Here is a 25387-nt window from a genome sequence, read left to right as displayed (position 1 = left end):
GGGGCTCTTAAAAGAGCCTTTGTGGGGTAAAGGGGCTGTGTTCTTTTTTACTTCTTCTTAGCGGCAGCCTTCTTGGGTTTCGCCGCCTTTGGCTTCGCTACCTTCTTAGCTGGGGCTTTCTTGACGGCAGCGGGCTTCTTCACCTTCTTGGGACTCTTCGTCGCCTTCTTCGGGCTCTTCTTGGCTGCTGGTTTCTTTGCAGCTACAGGCTTCTTTGCCTTCTTGGGAGATTTCTTAGCGGCTGCGGGCTTCTTGGCCACTGCCTTCTTCTGAGACTTCTTTGCCGCGGCGGGTTTTTTGGCTGCAGGCTTCTTGGGTTTGACTGCTTTCTTTGCGGTTTTCTTTTCCTTCGGTGCTTCCTTGTTCATCTTGAAAGAGCCAGATGCTCCGGCACCTTTGGTCTGAACCAGGGTGCCTTTAGCAACCAGGCTCTTGACGGCGATCTTGACGCGGGCCTTGTTCTTCTCGACATCGTAGCCTCCGGCAACCAGAGCTTTCTTGACCGCAGCCAGGGAGACACCTTTGCGTTCCTTGGAGGCGGACACGGCCTTGACGACAAGGTCAGCGACACTAGGGCCGGTCTTCTTGGGTCGAGGTGCTGCCTTTTTCTTGGTGGCTTTAGCCGGGGCGGCGGAGGGAGCTGGGGCGACTTCTGCCATGCTGTAGAGTTTCAGATGCACTGAATTAAACTCTTAGTAGACTAAGTAGAGAATGTTGTAAGAGGAGGAGGGGGTGGAACTTAAAGGATATGTGAGAACGATGTAGACTCAACCCACTAGGTCAGTACTCTGTGCTGCAGAATATTGAGACAGTTGTGTTTTCTCTACAACTAAAACGAAATAACATACAAAGAAATGTATTAAAGTCATACAAAAAACTCGATCAGATAGCAGACGAGTTTAGCTTCATAATCAAACCATGTGGAGGGTTGAGGAGTCCTGTGTTTTGTTTAGGGACGTTTAAAACCTCACTTGTACACCCTTACATGTACAGTTTGTCAACTTTCCTCTGTCATTTGTCTTTTAAAATAGTTTTACCATATAATACCCTGTTCCATATTTGCTGCAGAGCCAGCAGAGATGTCTGGGTTTGGAATGAAAGTAAATCTAGTCGTTTGTGGTGAAGATTTCTTTTTTAAATGTACAACTTTCCAGTGTCTGCAAACACAGCTGTTGGCCCTGTGGAGACTTATCAGAGGGCACTTTATCTCACTCTGCTAAGCTCTTGTTTTGTGATGAGAAATCTGACATGTTTCAGGTAATTTCACACTCAAATGTATAATTCAATTAAATTCAATACCAATGGTGCCATTTACAAAAAATATGACATAGCTCAATAAAATGTAAAATAGATGAAACACCACACATTTGCAGGCAACTTATATAGCACAGTTATACTATATATATATTTTTTTTTCCTTTCTTTAACTATTATTACATACACAATTTTTGACCACTTCTAAAATGTCTTATATATTTTTTTTCCCTCAAGAAACATTGTGCCAGTATGTATGTGTATACATACTGTATCTGTTACGTTTATCTATTATCATATATCCCTAGTCCGGGTAGTCCCTACCCTAGTTATATTTTAGGGAGACAATTAGACCTAGAATGCCTGTGATCATTTAATTATACTTCGCACAGTCATAGATCGCTTGCACCCTTTTCCCCTCACTGTTTCTTTTCCCTTTTTGCTTCCTTTACAGTATGATGAATTCCTGTTCTGTTCTTTATCTTTAGAAGTGTCTATTTGTACGTTTTGATTAATTGAACAAGGTGGACCCTGTTGTAAACAAGTGTAATGCTTAATTGGGTTGTCCACTCACTCACAGTTAACAGTCTTTGTATTGAGTTTGTGCTTGAAATGCACTGAAATTCTGCAAACTGTTAATACATATTTCAATCAATCAATCAATTAATCTGAACCTTGAATATAGGGCTTAAAGCCAAAAACAATCCCAAGACTGAAAATGTTTTTTGCAAATCTGCACTGATCTCATTACATGACCCCTATGAAATCCTCAGGACTGAAATCAGTCCCCAGGACTGAGAACTTTAACCCCTTATGCACGTGACATCATCATACCCGGAAGTTATGCGGGAATGTCTACTGAGTGGCAAAAAACTTATTTCTGGCCTTGACAGCCATACATCCAAACAGAGAAGTCCTGTTTGATTGCATTAAATTACTTTAAACAACATTTGTGTTTGATGAGGGGGGAGGGGCAGAACACCACCAACAATCAGCAATCAAACACAAATGTTTGGTCAACCCATGTGACTCCAATGAGTCACACTTTTCATTAAAAGCAAATGGCCCATTGTCATGTAAACTTGAGAGGTAAACTTGTTTAACCAAAAATAGTCACACAATTTTATTCTAGTTTATGATGGAGTGATTTAAATCACACATTAAAATCTAGTTAATTCAGTTAGATGCATTATTATTACAGATTAGTAAATTAGATCAGTAAGACCAGATCCCAAAGCCTATATGGTAATGAATAAAATTCAGTTTCTACATAACTGTGGATATGTTAATATAGCCTCTGAATATACACAATGCAAAAGGTTGGCTGTTCAATGCAGCACTATGATGTAATACATGTAAAGAGATTGTATTAGACCTAACCACTGTCAGTCCATGAATCATATAGCTCATATGCAAGCTTTAAGCACATGTTGCCTACTTTAATGGAATAAACTCTGTAAAGTGCATGTAGGTGGCTCTTAAAAGAGCCTTTGGGTTGTTGGTAGATCAATAAGCTCTACAAAGTGGTGTCCATCCTGGCATTGTATGCATCTAGCTGGGCATCAAGCTTCTCTGCAGAAAGCGGCTGTTTTTTGGCACCACCAGCACCGCGTCCGCCTCTCCCCCGGCCTCTGGCACCACCTGCTCCGCGGCCTCCACGTCCCTTCTGCTTGCCTCCAACGCCACCAACACGGCTATTCATACCTCCACCTCTGTTCAGACCCTGCATGGGAGGCCGTCGCTGGTTATCAATCTGTGAGGTGACGAGCTGTATGTTCATGGGGCACCCATCAAGTGGCATGCCGTTGTACCGTTTCATGGCCTTCAGGGCATCTGCCCTCCTTTCAAAGTGGACATCTGCAGTCCCCAAACCCCTTCCAGAGCGGTCATAATGGACAGCAGCCTTCTTCAGTGTACCAAACTCTGCAAAAAGTTCCTGGATATCTGCTTCAGAGACACCAAAGTCCAGGTTTGAGACAAGGAGCCTCCCTCCAGTTTCCACACCAGCTCCTCCACCACCAGCATTGTCGAACATGTCAAGCTGTTTAGGCCTGCTGTACGGCGTAGATCTGCCTCGACCCCGGTTGAGGTTGCCTCGGCTCCTCATGGGGACGGAGCTGCCGGTGGCTCTCCCGGTGGCTCCTCCAAGACGGCCGCCACCACGGCCACCACTGCGGCCTCTGCCTCCGCGGCCTCCTCCTCTCTGCGACCTTTTCTGTTTGATAATGTCGTCTAAGGACATATCAATTTTATCTGCCATTATGCCCGAGCCTAATAACGCTAAACTTAGAATTAAATGGAAAATGGTAGTACAACCTAGACTCTAACTTGGTCCGAAACCCTGTCTCTCACTGAACGATCTTGCCTGGACAACGTTGAAGATTCTAAAGTGAATGAATGATGAGCTCAGATCCTCCTTGTTATAAGTGTGCTCTGAGGACCTAAGTGAGGACAGGCAGACTGCTCTGCAGTGCACTGGGCGGTGCCAAACCTGTTTTGCTGTCTTTGTTCTCACCAATGGTCTGAAACCGACATGGATTTAATTTGCACATTGACTGGTTGTAGCTGAAACCTTTACTATATATATATATATATATATATTATGTATGTTTGTTTGCAACATTCATGTTTTCACACTGTTTATTTGGTAATGTTGAACTATCAAGACTTGTAGCATCAGTTGACTGAGCCTTTTACATTGTCCACAGTGTTTACTGTGGCCTTTCCAGCCCTAGCCCTAGTGGAGTGAGGTATATTAATATTTATTATGTTTTCTGTTTTGGGTTTCATTCATGATTTACTTTAATTAATTGTATTTTGGGTTTGATGGTTCGTTTGGTTTGGTATATTTGGTTATGGACTTATGGTATACGTTTACTTGGTATTGTATTGGTCTTGTTTTGAAATTATTTGATTTATTGTATCACTCACACTGTATTATATTGACTATGAATTAACCATTGTATTGTTGATGGTAATCAATTGATGTATTTAATGCACAGATTTTATTGTTAAACTATGAAATCATTGATTTGTAATATTTATTTTCTAATTTAGAGTTTTCACGGTGTTCCAATGAACACAGGGCCATCTCCGTGGCCGCCCCTACCCTCTGGAACGCTCTCCCCAAACACATCCGAGATGCCCCCTCACTTCCTACCTTCAAATCTTCACTGAAAACCCACCTGTTCACAATCGCATTCCCATGCTGATGTGTTTTTAAAAATATTGTTATATGCACTGTTTTATTGGTTTTATTCTTTTAATTGTTTTTTCTAATAAAGTTGTCATTTTTTCTTGTCCCCCCCTGGCCCCAACACATGTAAACTTTGTAAAGCGTCTTTGAGTGTCATGAAAAGCGCTATATAAATCCCAGATATTATTAAACTGAAATAAACCAAGGATTTAACGTGTGATCAACATGCAAATTATTTAAATCACCTCAATCACTCACTCAGACATTCCGCTGCATAGCTCTACCCTGTTGGGGAAGGGAGGCATTGTTTCATTGTATTGAACTCACACCAAAACCAGCAGTTGTTCACACTTCTGTACCAATTTACAAAGCAAGTCTAGAGTTTTGGTTTAAATCTAATCTACAAGCTTACAAGCTTCTCAAAGTGCAGGTGGGGGTTGAGCATGTTTCTAGGCATCCGAATTTAGTGTAACAATTGTTATCAGACTAATCAGAGTAATTAATACATCACAGTACAATATCACAACCACATTAAGGTTTAAGGTTAACTCCCTCATGTGTGGATTCTAAACATACATACTTGAGACTAACTGGCTTATATTTGAAGTATTTCTGATATTACTAATAGTCCTACAACAAAACAAATTAATGAATGGCATTCCAATGTTGTCTATCTAACTTTATATATTACTATTACATATTACATTACCTTTGCAAATGATACTGACAAGATGCTTACCATGATAGTGTGAGCATAGTGAATTTGTGATATCTAACCATGATGATGTGATACTGACCATGTGATTGCAATAATAACATATTTTTGTCTCACACCAGCCTTTTTACAAGGTGGGACCGTGTAAAATTTTTACAATATGTATACTGATCCTATCCTGAAGAAGGTCAGTAGACCGAAAGCTTGCTAAATAAATACATTGATTGTGCAACAGATCTGAGTGTGCAGAGCTTCCCTTTATTTTTCTCATGTTCAATTTGTGGCTCCAGCAAATCACTTAAGTTTTTTCAGCGGATGAGCGGTGGTTCTTTTTACAATATGTATACGTTTTTTCAGTGGATGAGCATGGTTCTTTTTACATTATGTATACTACAATAACGTTGGCTACAAACTGAAACTGTATATCAACTATAAATATAATGTGTTAAAAAAACACTGATTAGTCAAATAATTCGTTCTGTATACACCATGTTATCACAATTGACTGATTACACATTATCAGTGGTACATGCAGCCAGGACCATGCAGGACTGTGTCAGTGAAACCATAATCAGATCAGACACCAAAGTTTATTGAAGATTTAAACACGTTTTGTTTTCTGTAGTTGATCACAGTAAGTTATTTGTCCACAAATGGACCAAGTTTTCAGCTGACAATCTGTCATTGGAAGTCAGGATCATCTCCACCATCATGCTGACTTTAACTGGAGTGTGTTTACTGGGGTTAGAAAACCTTTCATTTATATAAAAATTAAGGACAGAACAAGAGTAGCCTATAGTTTATTTATGGTATCAAGTCGCCATGAATGTCTGCCAAAGGGATTGTGAGTATTGTTGTTAATGTGACATAGTTTAAAATGGTTTAGAATAAATATAAAGGAGGAAACACTGCTCGGACTGTGGATGATGTTTTGAGCATATAACTTGAAAACCAGAGTGCTGTTTTTACCTAAGACATATTAATGAAAAAAATGCACGTGTGCATAACTGGTCAGCTCTTTGTTGCATTTCATAAAATAGAAGGTATAGTTTGTGATATGTTGTTTTAATCGAGGAGAAAACACAAGTGGCACAGAGAGAAGATATTCTGTCTGTGTTGTCTGTTGTCTTTGTCACTTTATCCCCCATATATGGAAATTCCTGAGTTTGCCCAAATTGGTGCGTCAGTCATACCACAGTCTACCACATGACTGACGTAATAAATAGACTGTACCCCAAATACTGTGGCAATGGAATACTGCCATCATTATACCCACAGCACTGATAACAGCTACTACACATGCATGTTGAGGCAATGTTTAGTTTTTAGACATTGTCAGGCAAAGTCATAATACAGTCATCGTATACGTGAGTGACCTAACGTGATCGACTGAGAGGCATAATCTATGTCATGCATTGGTGGACAGACGTACTGTTCAAATTATGTGATTCAACTACCCTTAGATTTTAACTTTTCAAATACAGATAACAACCCTATATATATATATATATATATATATATATTGACATGAGGTGGGGTGACCAGAGTTTGAGGCGAATGTCGCTTTGAGTGAGTGAATCCTTAGCTTGTTAGCGATGTCCTTTAACCCTTGAATAATGTTTCCATCTGGTTTAATGTAACTCGCCATGGTATTATATATATATAAGACCATGGCGAGTTACATTAAACCATCTGTTGCAGTTTGTTATCTATATATCACATGAACAGTGGTCACTGGTAGCCGTTATGCCACCAACTGCCGTATTCATGTTTGAATACGGCCCCCTAAGATCTTCCACTGCTGGCCTGTTCGCTTTGCCTAAAAAAATGGCAACTAAAAAATACGGGAAGCAGCTTTTTGCTTCTACGGGCCGACGGCATGGAACAAACCCCCACTGTACCTTCAACAGGCAGCCTCTGTAGACATTTTTAAAGCACAGCTCAAGACCCACTTCTACACCCTTGCTTTTAATTGATCTTTTATTTTTTGTCCTCACTATATTGCATTAGGCCTACTGCTTTTTTTTAATTTATGTTTATGCCTTGCTTTTCTTAATTTTTTTCTCCATTGCTCTGTAAAGCACTTTGAGCTGCATGTCATGAAATGTGCTATACAAATAAAGTTGTATTATTATTATTACCTTACATACAAGTAATGCTTGCCTACAAAATGATTATGAACAGTGTATGTGTGGCGAGAGACTTTGCTTTCTTTTAAATACACCTTTACATTTTAGAATTATTGTCTGGTACTTTGCTGGGTATTTTATTGTATTTGTATATGTATGCATTGACCTGAGCAAAACAAATTTCCCTTGTGTATAATAAAGACTCTCTCTCTCTCTCTGAAGGAAACCGTCTCTGGTCAGGAACCTCCTTCCTTGGGAGGAGCTGTTCAGCCACTAGCACCGATTGGAGGGGAGCTCGTACACACTCAGCCCTCGCTCTCATTCATTGGTGGGGCGCACAGCCGCACATAGACAGTAGCAGTAGAATGTGTGCTGTTGAACATATAAAGGGTCTCGCGCGCCTCTCCACCAGCATATTTCTTCTATATTCAATTCCAGAAATAAACCTACACCAAAATGAGTGGCCGAGGAAAAACGGGAGGAAAGGCCAGGGCGAAGGCTAAGACCCGCTCATCCCGTGCCGGGCTCCAGTTCCCCGTGGGTCGTGTCCACAGGCTGCTGCGTAAAGGCAACTATGGCAAAAGAGTGGGCGCCGGAGCTCCAGTGTACCTCGCTGCGGTGCTCGAGTATCTGACCGCAGAGATCCTGGAGTTGGCTGGAAACGCTGCCCGTGACAACAAGAAGAGTCGTATCATCCCCCGTCACCTCCAGCTGGCCGTCCGCAACGACGAGGAGCTCAACAAACTGCTGGGCGGAGTGACCATCGCTCAGGGCGGTGTGCTGCCCAACATCCAGGCTGTTCTGCTGCCCAAGAAGACAGAGAAAGCCGCTAAGAAATAAATCTGCTACATTCGTTTAACGAAACCCACAAAGGCTCTTTTAAGAGCCAACCACTCTTTCCATGTAAAGGTTAATTTCCAATGTCTTGCACAAGCGCACATGCACGCACGCAACACCATGCGCGTGCACGACACGCACTTGCTGGTGCGCTTAACCCTCTAACACCCGCATTCATTTCTACTTGCAAAAAATATATTTCAACCTTACTACTACTTTGTAGGCTACTACTAGGACTAAGACTAAAAAAGATGTTAAAAAAAAAAAAGTTTGATGAAAAATGTATAATAATGATATAATAAATTAATAATTTACATTTGGGGGATATCTTTCACAATAATGAATAAAACGTGTTCTAGACATTCTAATGATCACAAAAAAACATATTACAATTATTTTACCTACTTTTATTAGGGTAAAGGTCAAAAGTCTTAGGTTAAAAAATGTTCAAAACATTTTTTATTTGTGTGAATTTCAGCCTCTGTGGGGGGTGTTTATATGCAAATATCATGACTAATGCCATTGAAATGGCATTGCAAGAACAGAAAAAATAATAATAATTTAGTAATTAATTAAAATAAAATTGTTGCTAAAAAGCAACGCTGGGTCTTAGAGGGTTAAATGCATTGTGTATAGTACCAGCTGTGCTTAATCATAATTACGTGCTCGGTTTGGAAAAGTTTGATGTAGTTTGTTGTAGGTAATAGTTTCATTGAAAGCTTATTAGTTGGCAAGTGAGCATATTTGAAGAAATACAAATCTAACAAAAATACAATTATATGCAATAGGTATGGTCGAATATGACATGATATCAAGGCATTTAAGTAATGTAATAAGTTGCTATAACCCCGTATGATACAAGTGATACTTGTCCAGACCATAGACCACAGACACAGGACCATATGCATTGGGGGACAAAGTTCTTAACAATGTGTTGCGACTGTAGGCCACTGTTTACTATGAAAACCTGCATTTCCCGTCAGTCAGTCAGTAAGTGTGTCATGTCACGCCTCCATATATTGTCACGCCTCATGACATCGTGACACGTCACGCCACCATATATGGCCGTTTCCATATATGATATAAGATCACAACACTGACCTAATCAAACCCTGGATAGCCATACATGGAAAAGACTGGATCATCACCTATATCTCCATATATGGAGCTGAGCCGGCCAGCAACTCTACATCTGACCTCAAACCCTTAGGTCTCCATATATGGAGCTGACCTGTTCTGACATTCCATATGTTGATCCCTCCCCATCCGTCCTTCCTCTTCGATGTTTCCTTTTTGACTGATACCTGTCCATTCAAACTCTAGACCCAAAGTTATTAGTAGAGTTCTCAGGCCCAAAAATGAAGGCCCGGCCCTACCTGGGCCCTCATCAAACCCTGTACACTCAAGACACTGCCCCCACTGCCACCCTTCGATCTCCATATATGGAGCTGACCTGTTCTGACATTACATATGTTGATCTGACCTCATCAAACCCTGTACACTCAAGACACGCTCCAATGCCAGTACAGAATTAATTCCATATGTTGATCTGACCCCCCCATGCCAAAGCACCAGCGCTCGCCCAGTAGTCTGCCGTCACCCAGGCAGATGTGTGCACGTGACCTCACTTCTCGCCCTCAGGGCGTCTTACTGGTATAGTCTGATTGGCCTACTGTTATTTATCTTTCTATTCCCACAACAATATAGTCTCCAGAAAAATACGGCATATTTTGGACCTCATTGATCATGACTAATACATTTTTAAGAAATGTAATGTATTTTTTTTTAAATGTAATCGTTTGACAGCCATAATACTATATATATAAATAATAATATATATATACACACACACACACACACACACACACACACACACACACACACAATTGGTAATATTAAAGTGGAGACGTTTAGCAATGTTGCTCATTCCACGGACGCGTGGTCATGACAAGCTGTACCTCGTTAATCGTTAATCAACGATTAAAATGATGTAAAACACAATACCAATTGGTATTATTAAAGTGGAGAAATAATGGACCAAACGGATCACCGCCCTCACAGAGCACAGTCCCCTCACGGAGCACGTCTCGTCTGCGAGACTGCAGCTGGGTGCTATTGTGTCGTCAACAGCAGCCAAAAGTAGTACATAAGGGACCCAATATACTAAGAGGACCTATAATAATACTTTAAGATAATGCATACCGTATTTTGCTTTGATCCTGTGTCATAGTTGTTGCTGTTATGATGCACAGCTCTCATCTGTATTCATAAAAGTACTTTGTCATTAATGTATTCGGCATCAAATTTAAAAAAATTTTTTTTAGCTTTATGGCCCATGTCTCAGTTTGTGCCAGTTATTTAAGCACGCTCCACTACAACAGTTTGTTCAGACTAGTCAAAGGCTACTAAAAACTCTGATTGCAAAATCTAGGATTTATTTTTCAGGGCAAACCAGTAATATACTACCGTAGTCAAGTACAAATCTTCAAAAGGTTCTAGAAATTGTATAATGGAATCTGCTCAGTAGAGAAAGTGTGGGCGGCTCTTAAAAGAGCCTTTGGGTTGTTGGTAGATCAAGTCAGCGTTATTAACCTCCGAATCCGTACAGAGTGCGTCCCTGTCTCTTCAGAGCATAGACAACATCCATGGCGGTCACGGTCTTTCTCTTGGCGTGCTCGGTGTAGGTGACGGCGTCACGGATCACGTTCTCCAGGAACACCTTGAGGACACCGCGGGTCTCCTCGTAGATCAGACCGGAGATACGCTTCACTCCGCCACGGCGAGCTAAACGGCGGATTGCGGGCTTGGTGATTCCCTGGATGTTATCACGTAGCACCTTGCGATGACGCTTGGCGCCTCCTTTTCCAAGACCTTTTCCTCCCTTGCTTTTTTTATATATACTTTATTGAGAAATTATCAGGTTTACAATTCATGCAGAATTACATATATACATAAGTTACATTAATAAATAAATAAATCAATCAATGCATTTCAATACAAGTGTGTGTTTTTTTTCTTCTTTTTTTTTTTTTTTTTTTTTTTCTTTTTTTCTACAATGTTAATAGGTGCCATGGTGTCAGTTTATTTTTTTTTGTGTCAAGGGTTCTTTGTCTTTTTAGCTCCGTTTGTATCTGTTTGAAGACCACCTCTCCCGAGATGGCCTCCTTGTGAATCACCATGGCACACCTGGTTGCCCACAGTTTGTTTACTACAGTGCAAACCACAGTCCAGTAAAAATCTTGCTCTAGGGCAGACATCCTTTCCTCGAACACTCCGTACATGACAGCATTATAGTTTATCTTAATTTTAAAAGCAATTTGTGGCATTTTCCCCCATACAAAGCTGGCCCTTTGGCAGTCCACTAACAGGTGTTCAATTGTTTAATCTGCGCCACAGTTTAAAATTGGGCATTTCACGGTTTTCACAAAGCAGCTCCATTTTACGACAGCTCTTACAGCTAGTCTCCTCACAGAGACCAGCCACATTACGTCTCTCTTTTTTTCAGAGATATTTTTACTACTATTATTTTTTATGCATATCTGCTTCTGAATATTGTTGAGGTACTTGTAGGGGAAAATGCCACCATATAAATCATCACATATTTTATCATATATACATTTACTATTCATCTCAGTCCAGTCAATATTTAAATGTGCAGAATTATATACCAAATCCCCATACATGATTTTAAAATAAGGAAAAGAGCTTCCTCCCTTGCTTTTTATATATACTTTATTGAGAAATTATCAGGTTTACAATTCATGCAGAATTACATATATACATAAGTTACATTAATAAATAAATAAATCAATCAATGCATTTCAATACAAGTGTGTGTTTTTTTTCTTCTTTTTTTTTTTTTTTTTTTTTTTTTCTTTTTTTTTCTACAATGTTAATAGGTGCCATGGTGTCAGTTTCTTTTTTTTTGTGTCAAGAGTTCTTTGTCTTTTTAGCTCCGTTTGTATCTGTTTGAAGACCACCTCTCCCGAGATGGCCTCCTGGTGAATCACCATGGCACACCTGGTTGCCCACAGTTTGTTTACTACAGTGCAAACCACAGTCCAGTAAAAATCTTGCTCTAGGGCAGACATCCTTTCCTCGAACACTCCGTACATGACAGCATTATAGTTTATCTTAATTTTAAAAGCAATTTGTGGCATTTTCCCCCATACAAAGCTGGCCCTTTGGCAGTCCACTAACAGGTGTTCAATTGTTTCATCTGCGCCACAGTTTAAAATTGGGCATTTCACGGTTTTCACAAAGCAGCTCCATTTTACGACAGCTCTTACAGCTAGTCTCCTCACAGAGACCAGCCACATTACGTCTCTCTTTTTTTCAGAGATATTTTTACTAATATTATTTTTTATGCATATCTGCTTCTGAATATTGTTGAGGTACTTGTAGGGGAAAATGCCACCATATAAATCATCACATATTTTATCATATATACATTTACTATTCATCTCAGTCCAGTCAATATTTAAGTGTGCAGAATTATATACCAAATCCCCATACATGATTTTAAAATAAGGAAAAGAGCTTCTTGCCCGGCCCTTCTTTTTGGTCCAACTCAGTGCCTCCCCTATCCACATAGCCCTCCTTTTAAAACCAGCTGCTACATTTTTACAAAACGAAATTTTTAATTTAAGTCCCAAATCCACAGCCCCAAGGCCTCCATTATTTCTACTTTTATATAATAAGTCCCTCTTTGTGACTTCCCTAGTGGTTCCCCATATGAAATTAACTAATGTTTTATTTATATATTTCAGTGTCTGGTCCTTGGGAGGAAATATAGTTGCCAAAAATAACAGTTTTGCCAATACGTATGTCTTAATAATTATAATCTTTGTTCTATAACAGCATGATTTGTTTTCCCATTTTTCTAAGTCCTCCTTTATTTCTTTATCTTTATTATCCCAGTTCTTTTCATAACTGCCATTATTGCTAAACTTTACCCCCAGAACTGTCATAGTTTCTGTGTCATTTATATTTAAATTAGGCTTTGCCTCACTCCTCCCGAACCAGACACCTTCAGTTTTATCATGGTTTAATCTGGAACCTGAGATCTCTTCATAGAGTGCTAAGTGCTCATGTATAATGTCTAGTTCATTCTTATTTTTAATTATGATGGTGATATCGTCAGCGTAGGCCAAAACAACGACTCTCTCTCCACCACTAGTTTTTATACCCGTGAGTCTTTTATCATTCTTGATTTTATGTAATAATGGATTTATAGCCAAAATATAAAGAGCAGCGGACAAAGGGCACCCTTGTTTCACACCCCTCTTAATCTCAAAGGTCTCAGTTAAAACTCCATTTACATTTACCTGAACTGTGGACTGGGCATACAACAATTTGATCAGGTTAATAAAATCATGGTGAAAACCGTATACCTTTAAGACCTCCCACAAATACTCTCTGGATATAAAATCAAAAGCCTTTTTTTGATCCAAGTTTATAATAAAGAAACCCTCATTTGTATACCCACTTGTTATATCTCTTAAAATACCCAAGTTATCCCACATCAACCTTCCCTTAATAGCACATGTCTGTTCTTTTTCAACAAGTTTTCCTAAATCTGTATTTAATCTATTAACTATTATTTTTGCAAGTATTTTATAATCAACATTCATTAATGTAACATGTCTCCAATTATCTAAATTATATGATGACCCTTTTTTATATATAAGCGATATAACACCATGGTAGAAGGATGAATGCATTTTGCCCTCCTTGATCCCATCATTATATACAGAGGTTAGCATGTGCACCAATTCGTTTGCGCAGGAGAGATATAACTCATTAGGCAGGCCATCGGGGCCTGGGGATTTACCCTTACTCAACTGGACAATTGCGTCCCTCACCTCCTGATTGGTGATTTCCCCACCCGTAGAGTTACGGCCAACCTCCCTCAAATCAACTGAATCAAGGAAGGCATGCAATTTATATTCATCAATCATAGTTTTCTGGTACATCTTTTCACAGAGATTCCTAACAGTTTCTCTTTTCATCCTCTCATCCTCTACCATATCACCATTTTCATTTAAAATCGCGCTGACATGTTTACTTTGGAGTTTCTTTTTATGCATATTTATAAGACAAAGTGCATTGCTGGACGCATTTGTGTCACCCATGCCTGCCTGTAGGCGGAGGCCCTGGGAGACATCATTTAATTTGGCCAACTCAGATTCCATTTCAGTTAGTTTATCATTATCCTCATCATTTTTATTTCCCTTAGTTTTTAGATTTATATAATCAGCCATCAATGTACTATATATTTCGTTTAGCTCTTGATTCAATATTTTACATTTGTATTTAAAGTAGTATCTTAGCCTATCTTTAGTGGTTTCCCATAAGTCAACATATGAGTTAGTTAAGACGTTTAAGCTTTTGGCAATAACCACTTCTTTTTTTAACTCTGTAAGCACGTCATTATTATTTAAACAGTTCACATTTAGTTTCCAAAAACCCTTCTTTTCTGTCTTGCCAAACCTCAAGAGGACTACTACTGCTAGATGATCTGAATTGACCAAGACACGTGTCTTATAGTATATAGGGCTAATATCGTCATTTATATATATGCAGTCTATTCTTGTCTTGACATTTCTGTCAAAACGAGTAAAGCACTGTTTACTATGAAAACCTGCATTTCCCGTCAGTCAGTCAGTAAGTGTGTCATGTCACGCCTCCATATATTGTCACGCCTCATGACATCATGCCTCATGACACGTCACACCACCATATATGGCCGTTTCCATATATGATATAAGATCACGACACTGACCTAATCAAACCCTGGATAGCCATACATGGAAAAGACTGGATCATCACCTATATCTCCATATATGGAGCTGAGCCGGCCAGCAACTCTACATCTGACCTCAAACCCTTAGGTCTCCATATATGGAGCTGACCTGTTCTGACATTCCATATGTTGATCCTTCCCCACCCGTCCTTCCTCTTCGATGTTTCCTTTTTGACTGATACCTGTCCATTCAAACTCTAGACCCAAAGTTATTAGTAGAGTTCTCAGGCCCAAAAATGAAGGCCCGGCCCTACCTGGGCCCTCATCAAACCCTGTACACTCAAGACACTGCCCCCGCTGCCACCCTTCGATCTCCATATATGGAGCTGACCTGTTCTGACATTACATATGTTGATCTGACCTCATCAAACCCTGTACACTCAAGACACGCTCCAATGCCAGTACAGAATTAATTCCATATGTTGATCTGACCCCCCCATGCCAAAGCACCAGCGCTCGCCCAGTAGTCTGCCGTCACCCAGGCAGATGTGTGCACGTGACCTCACTTCTCGCCCTCAGGGCGTCTTACTGGTATAGTCGGATTGGCAAGATGGTCTACTGTTATTTATCTTTCTATTCCCACAACAATATAGTCTCCAGAAAAATATGGCATATTTTGGACATCATTAATCATGACTAATACATTTTTAAGAAATGTAATGTATTTTTTTTTAATGTAATCGTTTGACAGCCATAATACTACACACACACAATTGGTAATATTAAAGTGGAGACGTTTAGCAATGTTGCTCATTCCACGGACGTACAAGCTGTACCTCGTTGTAAAGGTGACTAATCAACGATTAAAATGATGTAAAACACAATACCAATTGGTATTATTAAAGTGGAGAAATAATGGACCAAAGTTAAGTTTCCGGTCCCTCACGGATCACCGCCCTCACAGAGCACAGCCCCCTCACGGAGCACGTCTCGTCTGCGAGACTGCAGCTGGGTGCTATTGTGTCGTCAACAGCAGCCAAAAGTAGTACATAAGGGACCCAATATACTAAGAGGTCCTATAATAATACTTTAAGAAAATGCATAGCGTATTTTGCTTTGATCCTGTGTCATAGTTGTTGCTGTTATGATGCACAGCTCTCATCTGTATTCATAAAAGTACTTTGTCATTAATGTATACGGAATCGAATAAAAAAAATATATATGCAGAGAATTTTTAGCTTTATGGCCCATGTCCCAGTTTGTGCCAGTTATTTAAGCACGCTCCACTACAACAGTTTGTTCAGACTAGTCAAAGGCTACTAAAAACTCCGATTGCAAAATCCAGGATTTATTTTTCAGGGCAAACCAGTAATATACTACCGTAGTTAAGTACAAATCTTCAAAAGGTCCTAGAAATTGTATAATGGAATCTGCTCTGTAGAGAAAGTGTGGGCGGCTCTTAAAAGAGCCTTTGGGTTGTTGGTAGATCAAGTCAGCGTTATTAACCTCCGAATCCGTACAGAGTGCGTCCCTGTCTCTTCAGAGCATAGACAACATCCATGGCGGTCACGGTCTTTCTCTTGGCGTGCTCGGTGTAGGTGACGGCGTCACGGATCACGTTCTCTAGGAACACTTTGAGGACACCGCGGGTCTCCTCGTAGATCAGACCGGAGATACGCTTCACTCCGCCACGGCGAGCTAAACGGCGGATAGCGGGCTTGGTGATTCCCTGGATGTTATCACGTAGCACCTTGCGATGACGCTTGGCGCCTCCTTTTCCAAGACCTTTTCCTCCCTTGCTTTTTATATATACTTTATTGAGAAATTATTCAGGTACAATTCATGCAGAATTACATATATACATAAGTTACATCAATAAATAAATAAATCAATCAATGCATTTCAATACAAGTGTGTTTTTTTTTTTTTTTTTTTTTTTTACAATGTCAATAGGTGCCATGGTGTCAGTTTCTTCCTTTTTGCGTCAAGAGTTCTTTGTCTCCTTAGCTCCGTTTGTACCTGTTTGAAGACCACCTCCCCCGAGATGGCCTCCTGGTGAATCACCATGGCACACCTGGTTGCCCACAGTTTGTTTACTACAGTGCAAACCACAGTCCAATAAAAATCTTGCTCTAGGGCAGACATCCTTTCCTCGAAAACTCCGTACATGACAGCATTATAATTTATCTTAATTTTAAAAGCAATTTGTGGCATTTTCCCCCATACCAAGCTGGCCCTTTGGCAGTCCACTAACAGGTGTTCAATTGTTTCATCCGCACCACAGTTTAAAATTGGGCATTTCACGGTTTTCACAAAGCAGCTCCATTTTACGACAGCTCTTACAGCTAGTCTCCTCACAGAGACCAGCCACATTACGTCTCTCTTTTTTTCAGAGATATTTTTACTACTATTATTTTTTATGCATATCTGCTTCTGAATATTGTTGAGGTATTTGTAGGGGAAAATGCCACCATATAAATCATCACATATTTTATCATATATACATTTACTATTCATCTCAGTCCAGTCAATATTTAAATGTGCAGAATTATATACCAAATCCCCATACATGATTTTAAAATAAGGAAAAGAGCTTCTTGCCCGGCCCTTCTTTTTTGTCCAACTCAGTGCCTCCCCTATCCACATAGCCCTCCTTTTAAAACCAGCTGCTACATTTTTACAAAACGAAATTTTTAATTTAAGTCCCAAATCCACAGCCCCAAGGCCTCCATTATTTCTACTTTTATATAATAAGTCCCTCTTTGTGACTTCCCTAGTGGTTCCCCATATGAAATTAACTAATGTTTTATTTATATATTTCAGTGTCTGGTCCTTGGGAGGAAATATAGTTGCCAAAAATAACAGTTTTGCCAATACGTATGTCTTAATAATTATAATCTTTGTTCTATAACAGCATGATTTGTTTTCCCATTTTTCTAAGTCCTCCTTTATTTCTTTATCTTTATTATCCCAGTTCTTTTCATAACTGCCATTATTGCTAAACTTTACCCCCAGAACTGTCATAGTTTCTGTGTCATTTATATTTAAATTAGGCTTTGCCTCACTCCTCCCGAACCAGACACCTTCAGTTTTATCATGGTTTAATCTGGAACCTGAGATCTCTTCATAGAGTGCTAAGTGCTCATGTATAATGTCTAGTTCATTCTTATTTTTAATTATGATGGTGATATCGTCAGCGTAGGCCAAAACAACGACTCTCTCTCCACCACTAGTTTTTATACCCGTGAGTCTTTTATCATTCTTGATTTTATGTAATAATGGATTTATAGCCAAAATATAAAGAGCCGCGGACAAAGGGCACCCTTGTTTCACACCCCTCTTAATCTCAAAGGTCTCAGTTAAAACTCCATTTACATTTACCTGAACTGTGGACTGGGCATACAACAATTTGATCAGGTTAATAAAATCATGGTGAAAACCGTATACTTTTAAGACCTCCCACAAATACTCTCTGGATATAAAATCAAAAGCCTTTTTTTGATCCAAGTTTATAATAAAGAAACCCTCATTTGTATACCCACTTGTTATATCTCTTAAAATACCCAAGTTATCCCACATCAACCTTCCCTTAATAGCACATGTCTGTTCTTTTTCAACAAGTTTTTCTAAATCTGTATTTAGTCTATTAACTATTATTTTTGCAAGTATTTTATAATCAACATTCATTAATGTAACATGTCTCCAATTATCTAATTTATATGATGACCCTTTTTTATATATAAGCGATATAACACCATGGTAGAAGGATGAATGCATTTTGCCCTCCTTGATCCCATCATTATATACAGAGGTTAGCATGTGCACCAATTCGTTTGCGCAGGAGAGATATAACTCATTAGGCAGGCCATCGGGGCCTGGGGATTTACCCTTACTCAACTGGACAATTGCGTCCCTCACCTCCTGATTGGTGATTTCCCCACCCGTAGAGTTACGGCCAACCTCCCTCAAATCAACTGAATCAAGGAAGGCATGCAATTTATATTCATCAATCATAGTTTTCTGGTACATCTTTTCACAGAGATTCCTAACAGTTTCTCTTTTCATCCTCTCATCCTCTACCATATCACCATTTTCATTTAAAATCGCGCTGACATGTTTACTTTGGAGTTTCTTTTTATGCATATTTATAAGACAAAGTGCATTGCTGGACGCATTTGTGTCACCCATGCCTGCCTGTAGGCGGAGGCCCTGGGAGACATCATTTAATTTGGCCAACTCAGATTCCATTTCAGTTAGTTTATCTTTATCCTCATCATTTTTATTTCCCTTAGTTTTTAGATTTATATAATCAGCCATCAATGTACTATATATTTCGTTTAGCTCTTGATTCAATATTTTACATTTGTATTTAAAGTAGTATCTTAGCCTATCTTTAGTGGTTTCCCATAAGTCAACATATGAGTTAGTTAAGACGTTTAAGCTTTTGGCAATAACCACTTCTTTTTTTAACTCTGTAAGCACGTCATTATTATTTAAACAGTTCACATTTAGTTTCCAAAAACCCTTCTTTTCTGTCTTGCCAAACCTCAAGAGGACTACTACTGCTAGATGATCTGAATTGACCAAGACACGTGTCTTATAGTATATAGGGCTAATATCATCATTTATATATATGCGGTCTATTCTTGTCTTGACATTTCTGTCAAAGCGAGTATAGCCGACCTCAGTTGGATGCAATATCCTAAACACGTCTCTCACACCACACAATTCGCTCATTTCTTTAAGGGCTATACCTTCTCTATTGCGAACCCGGGCATTCAAAGGTTGAGACGAAATCCTGTCATTATCATCAGTATAAGCATTAAAATCTCCACATAGTATAGTAAAATAACCAACTGTTAATAACTCATATAACTTTTTAAACATTCGTACTTTCCTTGCTGCATCCGGAGGAGTATATACATTTATAATTCTAATTTTTAAGTTTTGATAAAAACAATCCACTAATAAAATTCTTCCTGGAATAATTTCTCTTGCCCTTATAACCTCAGCTTTATTCTTAAAAAATACGCCTATGCCATCAGCCTTATCTGTGCCAAAAGAGATAATTGAAGTGCCCTTTTCCCATTTTAGCGTTACATCTGCAATGTCCTCCTGAGTAGTTAGTCGCAGTTCTTGTGCGCATATAATATCATACGTAGTGTTGTGCAATATGTCCATTTTTACATTTCTATTTTCCATCGACTTGATACCTCTCACGTTACAAGTGACGATAGAAAGTGTAGACATTATGATATTAAGTTAGATAGAGGCATTCATTTTCTTTTGTATTTTTTGTCCTCATTCGCCAGAGGCGACGTGAGTCGCTTCTGTTTGACACTCACATGTTGTGTAGCTCTCGGAGTTTCTTCCTCAGCTGTAGCCGCGAGAATGAGCCCCCCTCCACTGAACGTCATCTCGCTGCTTCTCGAGTTGCCACTACTCAACTCGTCGCTTGCCGAGTCGTACTCAGAATCGTCGCCTCGCTCCTCCTGCTGTTGCTCGCCGGTCCCCCCCTCATCCCCCACGCCTGAGGAATCAGACCAGGCCGGAAGCAGCTCGTTGACAGCCCTCTCCAGTTGTCTGACAGCCTCCTCCGTCTCCTCCGCTGCTGCTGTCTCCGGGAGGCAGAGACGCTGTTGTCTCTCCGCAGTAGCCGCTCTGACTCCTTCAGCAGCTGCTCTCATGATGTTGGCCACGGCGAAACTGCCATTCCCACGTCCTCTTCCTCTTCCTCTGCTAGTCACGGTCACACCCGCTGCCATCTCGTCAGTCACCCGTCGCTGGATCGCCTGGATCGCCTCCTCGTCACTGACTGAGCCTGCCTCCTCCCCCGGTACCTCGTCTCCCGGGATCACCAGTAGTGCAGGCTCCGTCTGCACGGTACGGCTCTGCCCACTGTCAGCCGACAGTGGGGTGCTGGCGTTAGCCGGTGGCGGCGGTCTGGTGCGCCCCTGTAGACCGACGAAGCGGTTCTGCTGTTCCTCGGCTCTCTCTTTCCTCTCTGCACGTGCCTTGTTGCTGTAGGACTGAGGGCACTGGAAAAAGGAGTGTCCCCTCTCTCCACACAGGCTGCATTCAGCGTCGTTCGTACACTCTTTGGCTTTGTGGCCCAAGTTCCCACATCTCCAGCACTTCACCTGTGTGCACTCTCGGACCTGGTGCTCCGTGCTGTTGCACACAAAACACCGCGTCTGCTGTCCAGGATAGTAAATCCGCCCGTTGTATGGGCCCAGGGAAATAGAGCTTGGCAGTGACATACGTTGCTTTTTTTCATCGTGCTTGAGTTCAACCTTATACTTGCGTACTCCATACCAGATCCCAAACTGGTCGAGTGGTTTGTATGGCTGCTCTTTTATTGAACAGTACCGTTTTAGGTACAGCTCCACATCATGATCTGAGACCCGGCCGGTCCAGAACTTGACTACAACGTTCACTGTCCCTATATTAACAGAGGATTCAATGGACCAGCCCGTCCATGTATCCTGCAGTTTGTCAGACTCATATTGCTCCAGGAAGCGACGGAGTGTCGACTCCTGGTAGAAACAAAGTTCGAACTCACGTCGGTTTGGCAAGGCAATAAAAGAGTAAATGTCCTTTGCACATACTAGGTTCGACTTGAACAAAAGCTCTTTGCCTACAAAATCCCTTGTCGGGAGCTCGGCCTCACCCGTGTATTTTAGCCTTGCCCAGTTATTGGAGAACTGGGAGGCAAACGAAGAAGACATAGCTAGGGCATAGCTACTAGGGATCTTAACCTGCCATTTTGAGTGGTACCTCTTCCAGACATCGTTGAGTTAGCAGTAGTTCAAGAAGTGAATGATTTGAGAAGCAGAGCCTTGCCTTTTTATGTGTGTTCTGAGGACGTAAGGGAGGACAGGCACAGAGAGAGCTGCGTAGGCGTTGCCAATGTGCACCCCCCACACCCACACACATACTCCTCCCCCTTGGTCACATCACCCATTTGTTTTTACAGTAATATTGCTATTCAACTCTATAATCATATAATTGCTGTTATGTTTTCCACTCCAATATTGCTTTCCCTGTTTTTATTGGTTTTATTCCTTGGCATTAATCTTCTTTTTAACTCCCTAATAAAGTAGATTTTTCATGTTGCTTCTTCTTGCCCCTCATGTGTAAAGTGTATTTGGGTGAGTACTCAAATACACTTTACACATGAGAATACACTTTACACATGAGGGGCAAGAAGAACCTGAGAAAAAGCGCTACATAAGTTTGAGATATTATTATTAAATATCAAATTTTATTATCATGCAAGAGACAATAATTTATATGTAAACATTTGTAGAAACCATTGGAAAGCATAAATAATAACATTACATGACTTCATGGCTTATTTTCCTATGCTGTACTCTCGATAATTCTAAATACTACAGCATGCAGAGGAGAAGTCATAACAGAACCATCTAAACACTACAACATGCAGAGGAGAAGTCATAATAGAACCATCTAAATACTACAGCATGCAGAGGAGAAGTCATAACAGAACCATCTAAACACTACAACATGCAGAGGAGAAGTCATAACAGAACCATCTAAATACTACAACATGCAGAGGAGAAGTAATAATAGAACCATCTAAATACTACAGCATGCAGAGGAGAAGTCATAACAGAACCATCTAAACACTACAACATGCAGAGGAGAAGTCATAACAGAACCATCTGAATACTACAACATGCAGAGGAGAAGTCATAACAGAACCATCTAAATACTACAGCATGCAGAGGAGAAGTCATAACAGAACCATCTAAACACTACAACATGCAGAGGAGAAGTCATAACAGAACCATCTGAATACTACATGCAGAGGAGAAGTCATAAAAGAACCATCTAAATACTACAGCATGCAGAGGAGAAGTCATAACAGAACCATCTAAATACTACAGCATGCAGAGGAGAAGTCATAACAGAACCATCTAAATACTACAACATGCAGAGGAGAAGTCATAACAGAACTATCTAAATACTACAACATGCAGAGGAGAGGAGGGACGCTAATTGGGGAACCCTAGTCCTTTATTTTATTTATTTGGAACTACCATATGTCATTGTACACTATTCAAAATTGATTTGAACCAAACTGATTCATGGTTTATCAGTGTGAAGATAAATGGCAGATTAGAACTGGCCTTTTAATAATTGCGTGGTGTTTGACTTCTAACAAACGGGTATAAAGTGCCTGCTGCTCACATGAACACCATTATAGTGAGGATAGGATACTCTTATAAAACAATGTGGTTGGCTCTTAAAAGAGCCTTTTGTGGGTATAAATATGGAGCAGACAGTTTACTTCTTTTTGGGCGCTGCCTTCTTTGCTGCCTTGGGTTTGGCAACCTTCTTGGCTGGAGCTTTCTTGGCTGCTGCGGGCTTCTTAGCCACTTTCTTGGGGCTCTTGGTGGCCTTCTTCGGGCTTTTAGCTACTACTTTTTTTGCGGCAGGCTTCTTGGCTTTCTTGGGTGATTTCTTGGCGGCTACGGGCTTCTTTGCTACCGCCTTCTTGGGCGATTTCTTAGCCGCTGCGGGTTTCTTGGCTGCAACGGGCTTCTTTGCTTTGACTGCTTTCTTAGCTGCAGGCTTCTTTACCTTCACCGCTTCTGCCTTGTTAATCTTGAAGGAGCCAGACGCGCCGGTGCCTTTGAGCTGGACCAGGGTGCCTTTGGTGACCAGGCTCTTGACCGCGGTCTTTACGCGGACCTTGTTCTTCTCCACATCGTAGCCACCGGCAGCCAAAGCCTTCTTGACCGCAGCGAGAGAGACACCGCTCCGCTCCTTGGAGGCGGACACGGCCTCGACGACCAGCTCAGCGACGCTGGGGCCGGTCTTCTTGGGTCGGGGAGCTGCTGCTGCCTTCTTCTTGGCTGCCTTGGCCGGAGCTGGTGCTGGAGCGACTTCTGCCATTATTCTCTCGGATAGTAGATTGCTGTTCCTTCTCGAAAGTAAACTCCCACAGTGTGATGCTGAACGCTCTGAAGGGGCTGGACTTAAACGCCACATGAGAACCATCTAGACTCAACATACACAGCAGCTCTTCTGTAGTATCTTAATGTGACACTTTTGTGTTTCCTCCTCAATTAAAACATCATATAACTATCTACTGGGTATATTATTTAATGCAACAAAGAGCTGATCAGTTAACACACATGCTCCTTTTTTACATTAATACATCTGATATGAAAACAGCACTCTAGTGTTTAAGTTATATGATAAAAAACACCACCCTTCCACAGTCCGACACAAGTGTTTCCTATCATTTGTATTCTAAAACAATTTAAACTATGATAAATTGACAATGATACTCAAACTCCTCTTAGCAGACATTCATGGCGACGCAATAACATAAACTATACTTTTGTTTTGTCTTCCGTTTTTCTATAAAAAGAAGGTTTTCTGACACAAGTAAACACACTCCAGTTGACAACAGCATGGTGGAGTTGATACCACATTCCAATGCCATTGCCATGCCAATACTTTTGTGGTCAAAAACGTATTGCTATCAAAATACAAAAAATATGTTTTCATCTTCAATCAACTGCAGGTACATTATGTCTTTGGTTATGGCAAACATAAGCTACACTGATACACTACTTCCATGCTTGATGATGTGAGCAGACAAATCTGACTTTGGAACATGATGTTGCATGTTGGCATGCATTATTTTACTTAAACTGGTGTGTACAGTAGACTATACCTTTGTATTAATACAAAAGTATTTGTTGTAGTGTCGTGACATTATGGACAACATGGAGACTATAATGTATTTTATGGACACTACTTCATATGTATTCTTTTCAGAGCCACCCACACTTTCTTTCAATATTTATTCAGCTAAGTGTCATGATCAATGAGGCCAATAATTAAGTACTTATAAGTAATCCGTTCTCAACAGTGATATCAAAGTACATTATAGTAGTAATGGATGGATTCATGACAGAGGTGGCAGTGCATATTTAGGTGAGGTGACTCTGAGACAAGCTTGGTTAAGGCCTATTCATAGTCTAGAATTTGGGTGGTGAGGTGACCATGCCCCATGCCAGACTGTGAAGAGTTGGAGACCATTATGACACTTGCTCATAGAAGACTGCAATAGGTCAAAAGCAATCTGGAGCAAGATGCACGATATAGGCGTGAGGGTGCCATGTCACTCCACTCAGGTGGAAGAGCGCATCACTGCATGCCTGGCTGACATCTCACAGTGGATGTCCTCCAACCACCTCAAACTGAACCCAGACAAGACTGAGCTTCTCTTCTTCCCAGCTAAGTCCTGCCCTATGCGGGAGCTAACTATCTCCATAGACAACGCCCTGGTAACGTCTGTCCCAACAGCCAGGAATCTTGGTGTTGTCCTGGACAGTCAGCTCTCGTTCAAAACTCACATCACAGCTGTCACTCGATCCTGTAGGTTCACACTCTATAACATACGACGAATTAGACCGTTCCTCACCCAGGAATCAGCCCAGCTCCTAATCCAGACAACAGTCTTGTCAAAA

General features: G+C 40.6%; 5 protein-coding genes across 6 annotated transcripts; 1 reads left to right on the top strand and 4 right to left on the bottom strand.

The window, feature by feature from the left end:
- Nucleotides 1–47: 47 nt before the first annotated feature.
- Nucleotides 48–23798, bottom strand: LOC308335383 (histone H1-like; the record flags this gene model as incomplete). 2 transcript variants are annotated; one of them, XM_080792403.1, is made up of 2 exons in its annotated part: nucleotides 48–104; nucleotides 23208–23798. In XM_080792403.1, 2 exons carry the CDS (start codon nucleotides 23796–23798, stop codon nucleotides 48–50), a joined length of 648 nt encoding a protein of 215 aa, XP_080648529.1. The 2 variants fall into 2 exon arrangements, with proteins under 2 accessions (XP_080648529.1, XP_080648528.1); XM_080792402.1 differs by having other exon boundaries at nucleotides 48–164; nucleotides 23235–23798.
- On the bottom strand, nucleotides 2771–3514 carry LOC308335863 (THO complex subunit 4-like; the record flags this gene model as incomplete). Its single annotated transcript, XM_080793081.1, has 1 exon — nucleotides 2771–3514. One exon carries the CDS (start codon nucleotides 3512–3514, stop codon nucleotides 2771–2773), a length of 744 nt encoding a protein of 247 aa, XP_080649207.1.
- LOC308335403 (histone H2A-like) lies at nucleotides 7751–8134 on the top strand (the record flags this gene model as incomplete). Its single annotated transcript, XM_080792430.1, has 1 exon — nucleotides 7751–8134. One exon carries the CDS (start codon nucleotides 7751–7753, stop codon nucleotides 8132–8134), a length of 384 nt encoding a protein of 127 aa, XP_080648556.1.
- LOC308335862 (histone H4-like) lies at nucleotides 10719–11412 on the bottom strand (the record flags this gene model as incomplete). The annotated part of the gene is made up of 2 exons (XM_080793080.1): nucleotides 10719–11031; nucleotides 11387–11412. 2 exons carry the CDS (start codon nucleotides 11410–11412, stop codon nucleotides 10719–10721), a joined length of 339 nt encoding a protein of 112 aa, XP_080649206.1.
- Nucleotides 16378–16943, bottom strand: LOC308335861 (histone H4-like; the record flags this gene model as incomplete). The annotated part of the gene is made up of 2 exons (XM_080793079.1): nucleotides 16378–16671; nucleotides 16896–16943. The coding sequence occupies 2 exons, from the start codon at nucleotides 16941–16943 to the stop codon at nucleotides 16378–16380; spliced, it is 342 nt and encodes a 113-aa protein (XP_080649205.1).
- Nucleotides 23799–25387: the final 1589 nt, after the last annotated feature.

The sequence above is a fragment of the Protomyctophum bolini genome, assembly GCF_963924005.1.
Source record: "Protomyctophum bolini genome assembly, chromosome: 20".
Taxonomy (NCBI): domain Eukaryota; kingdom Metazoa; phylum Chordata; class Actinopteri; order Myctophiformes; family Myctophidae; genus Protomyctophum; species Protomyctophum bolini.
The sequence above is the reverse complement of the archived record's forward strand: the minus strand, read 5'-3'. Positions and strand labels throughout refer to the sequence as shown.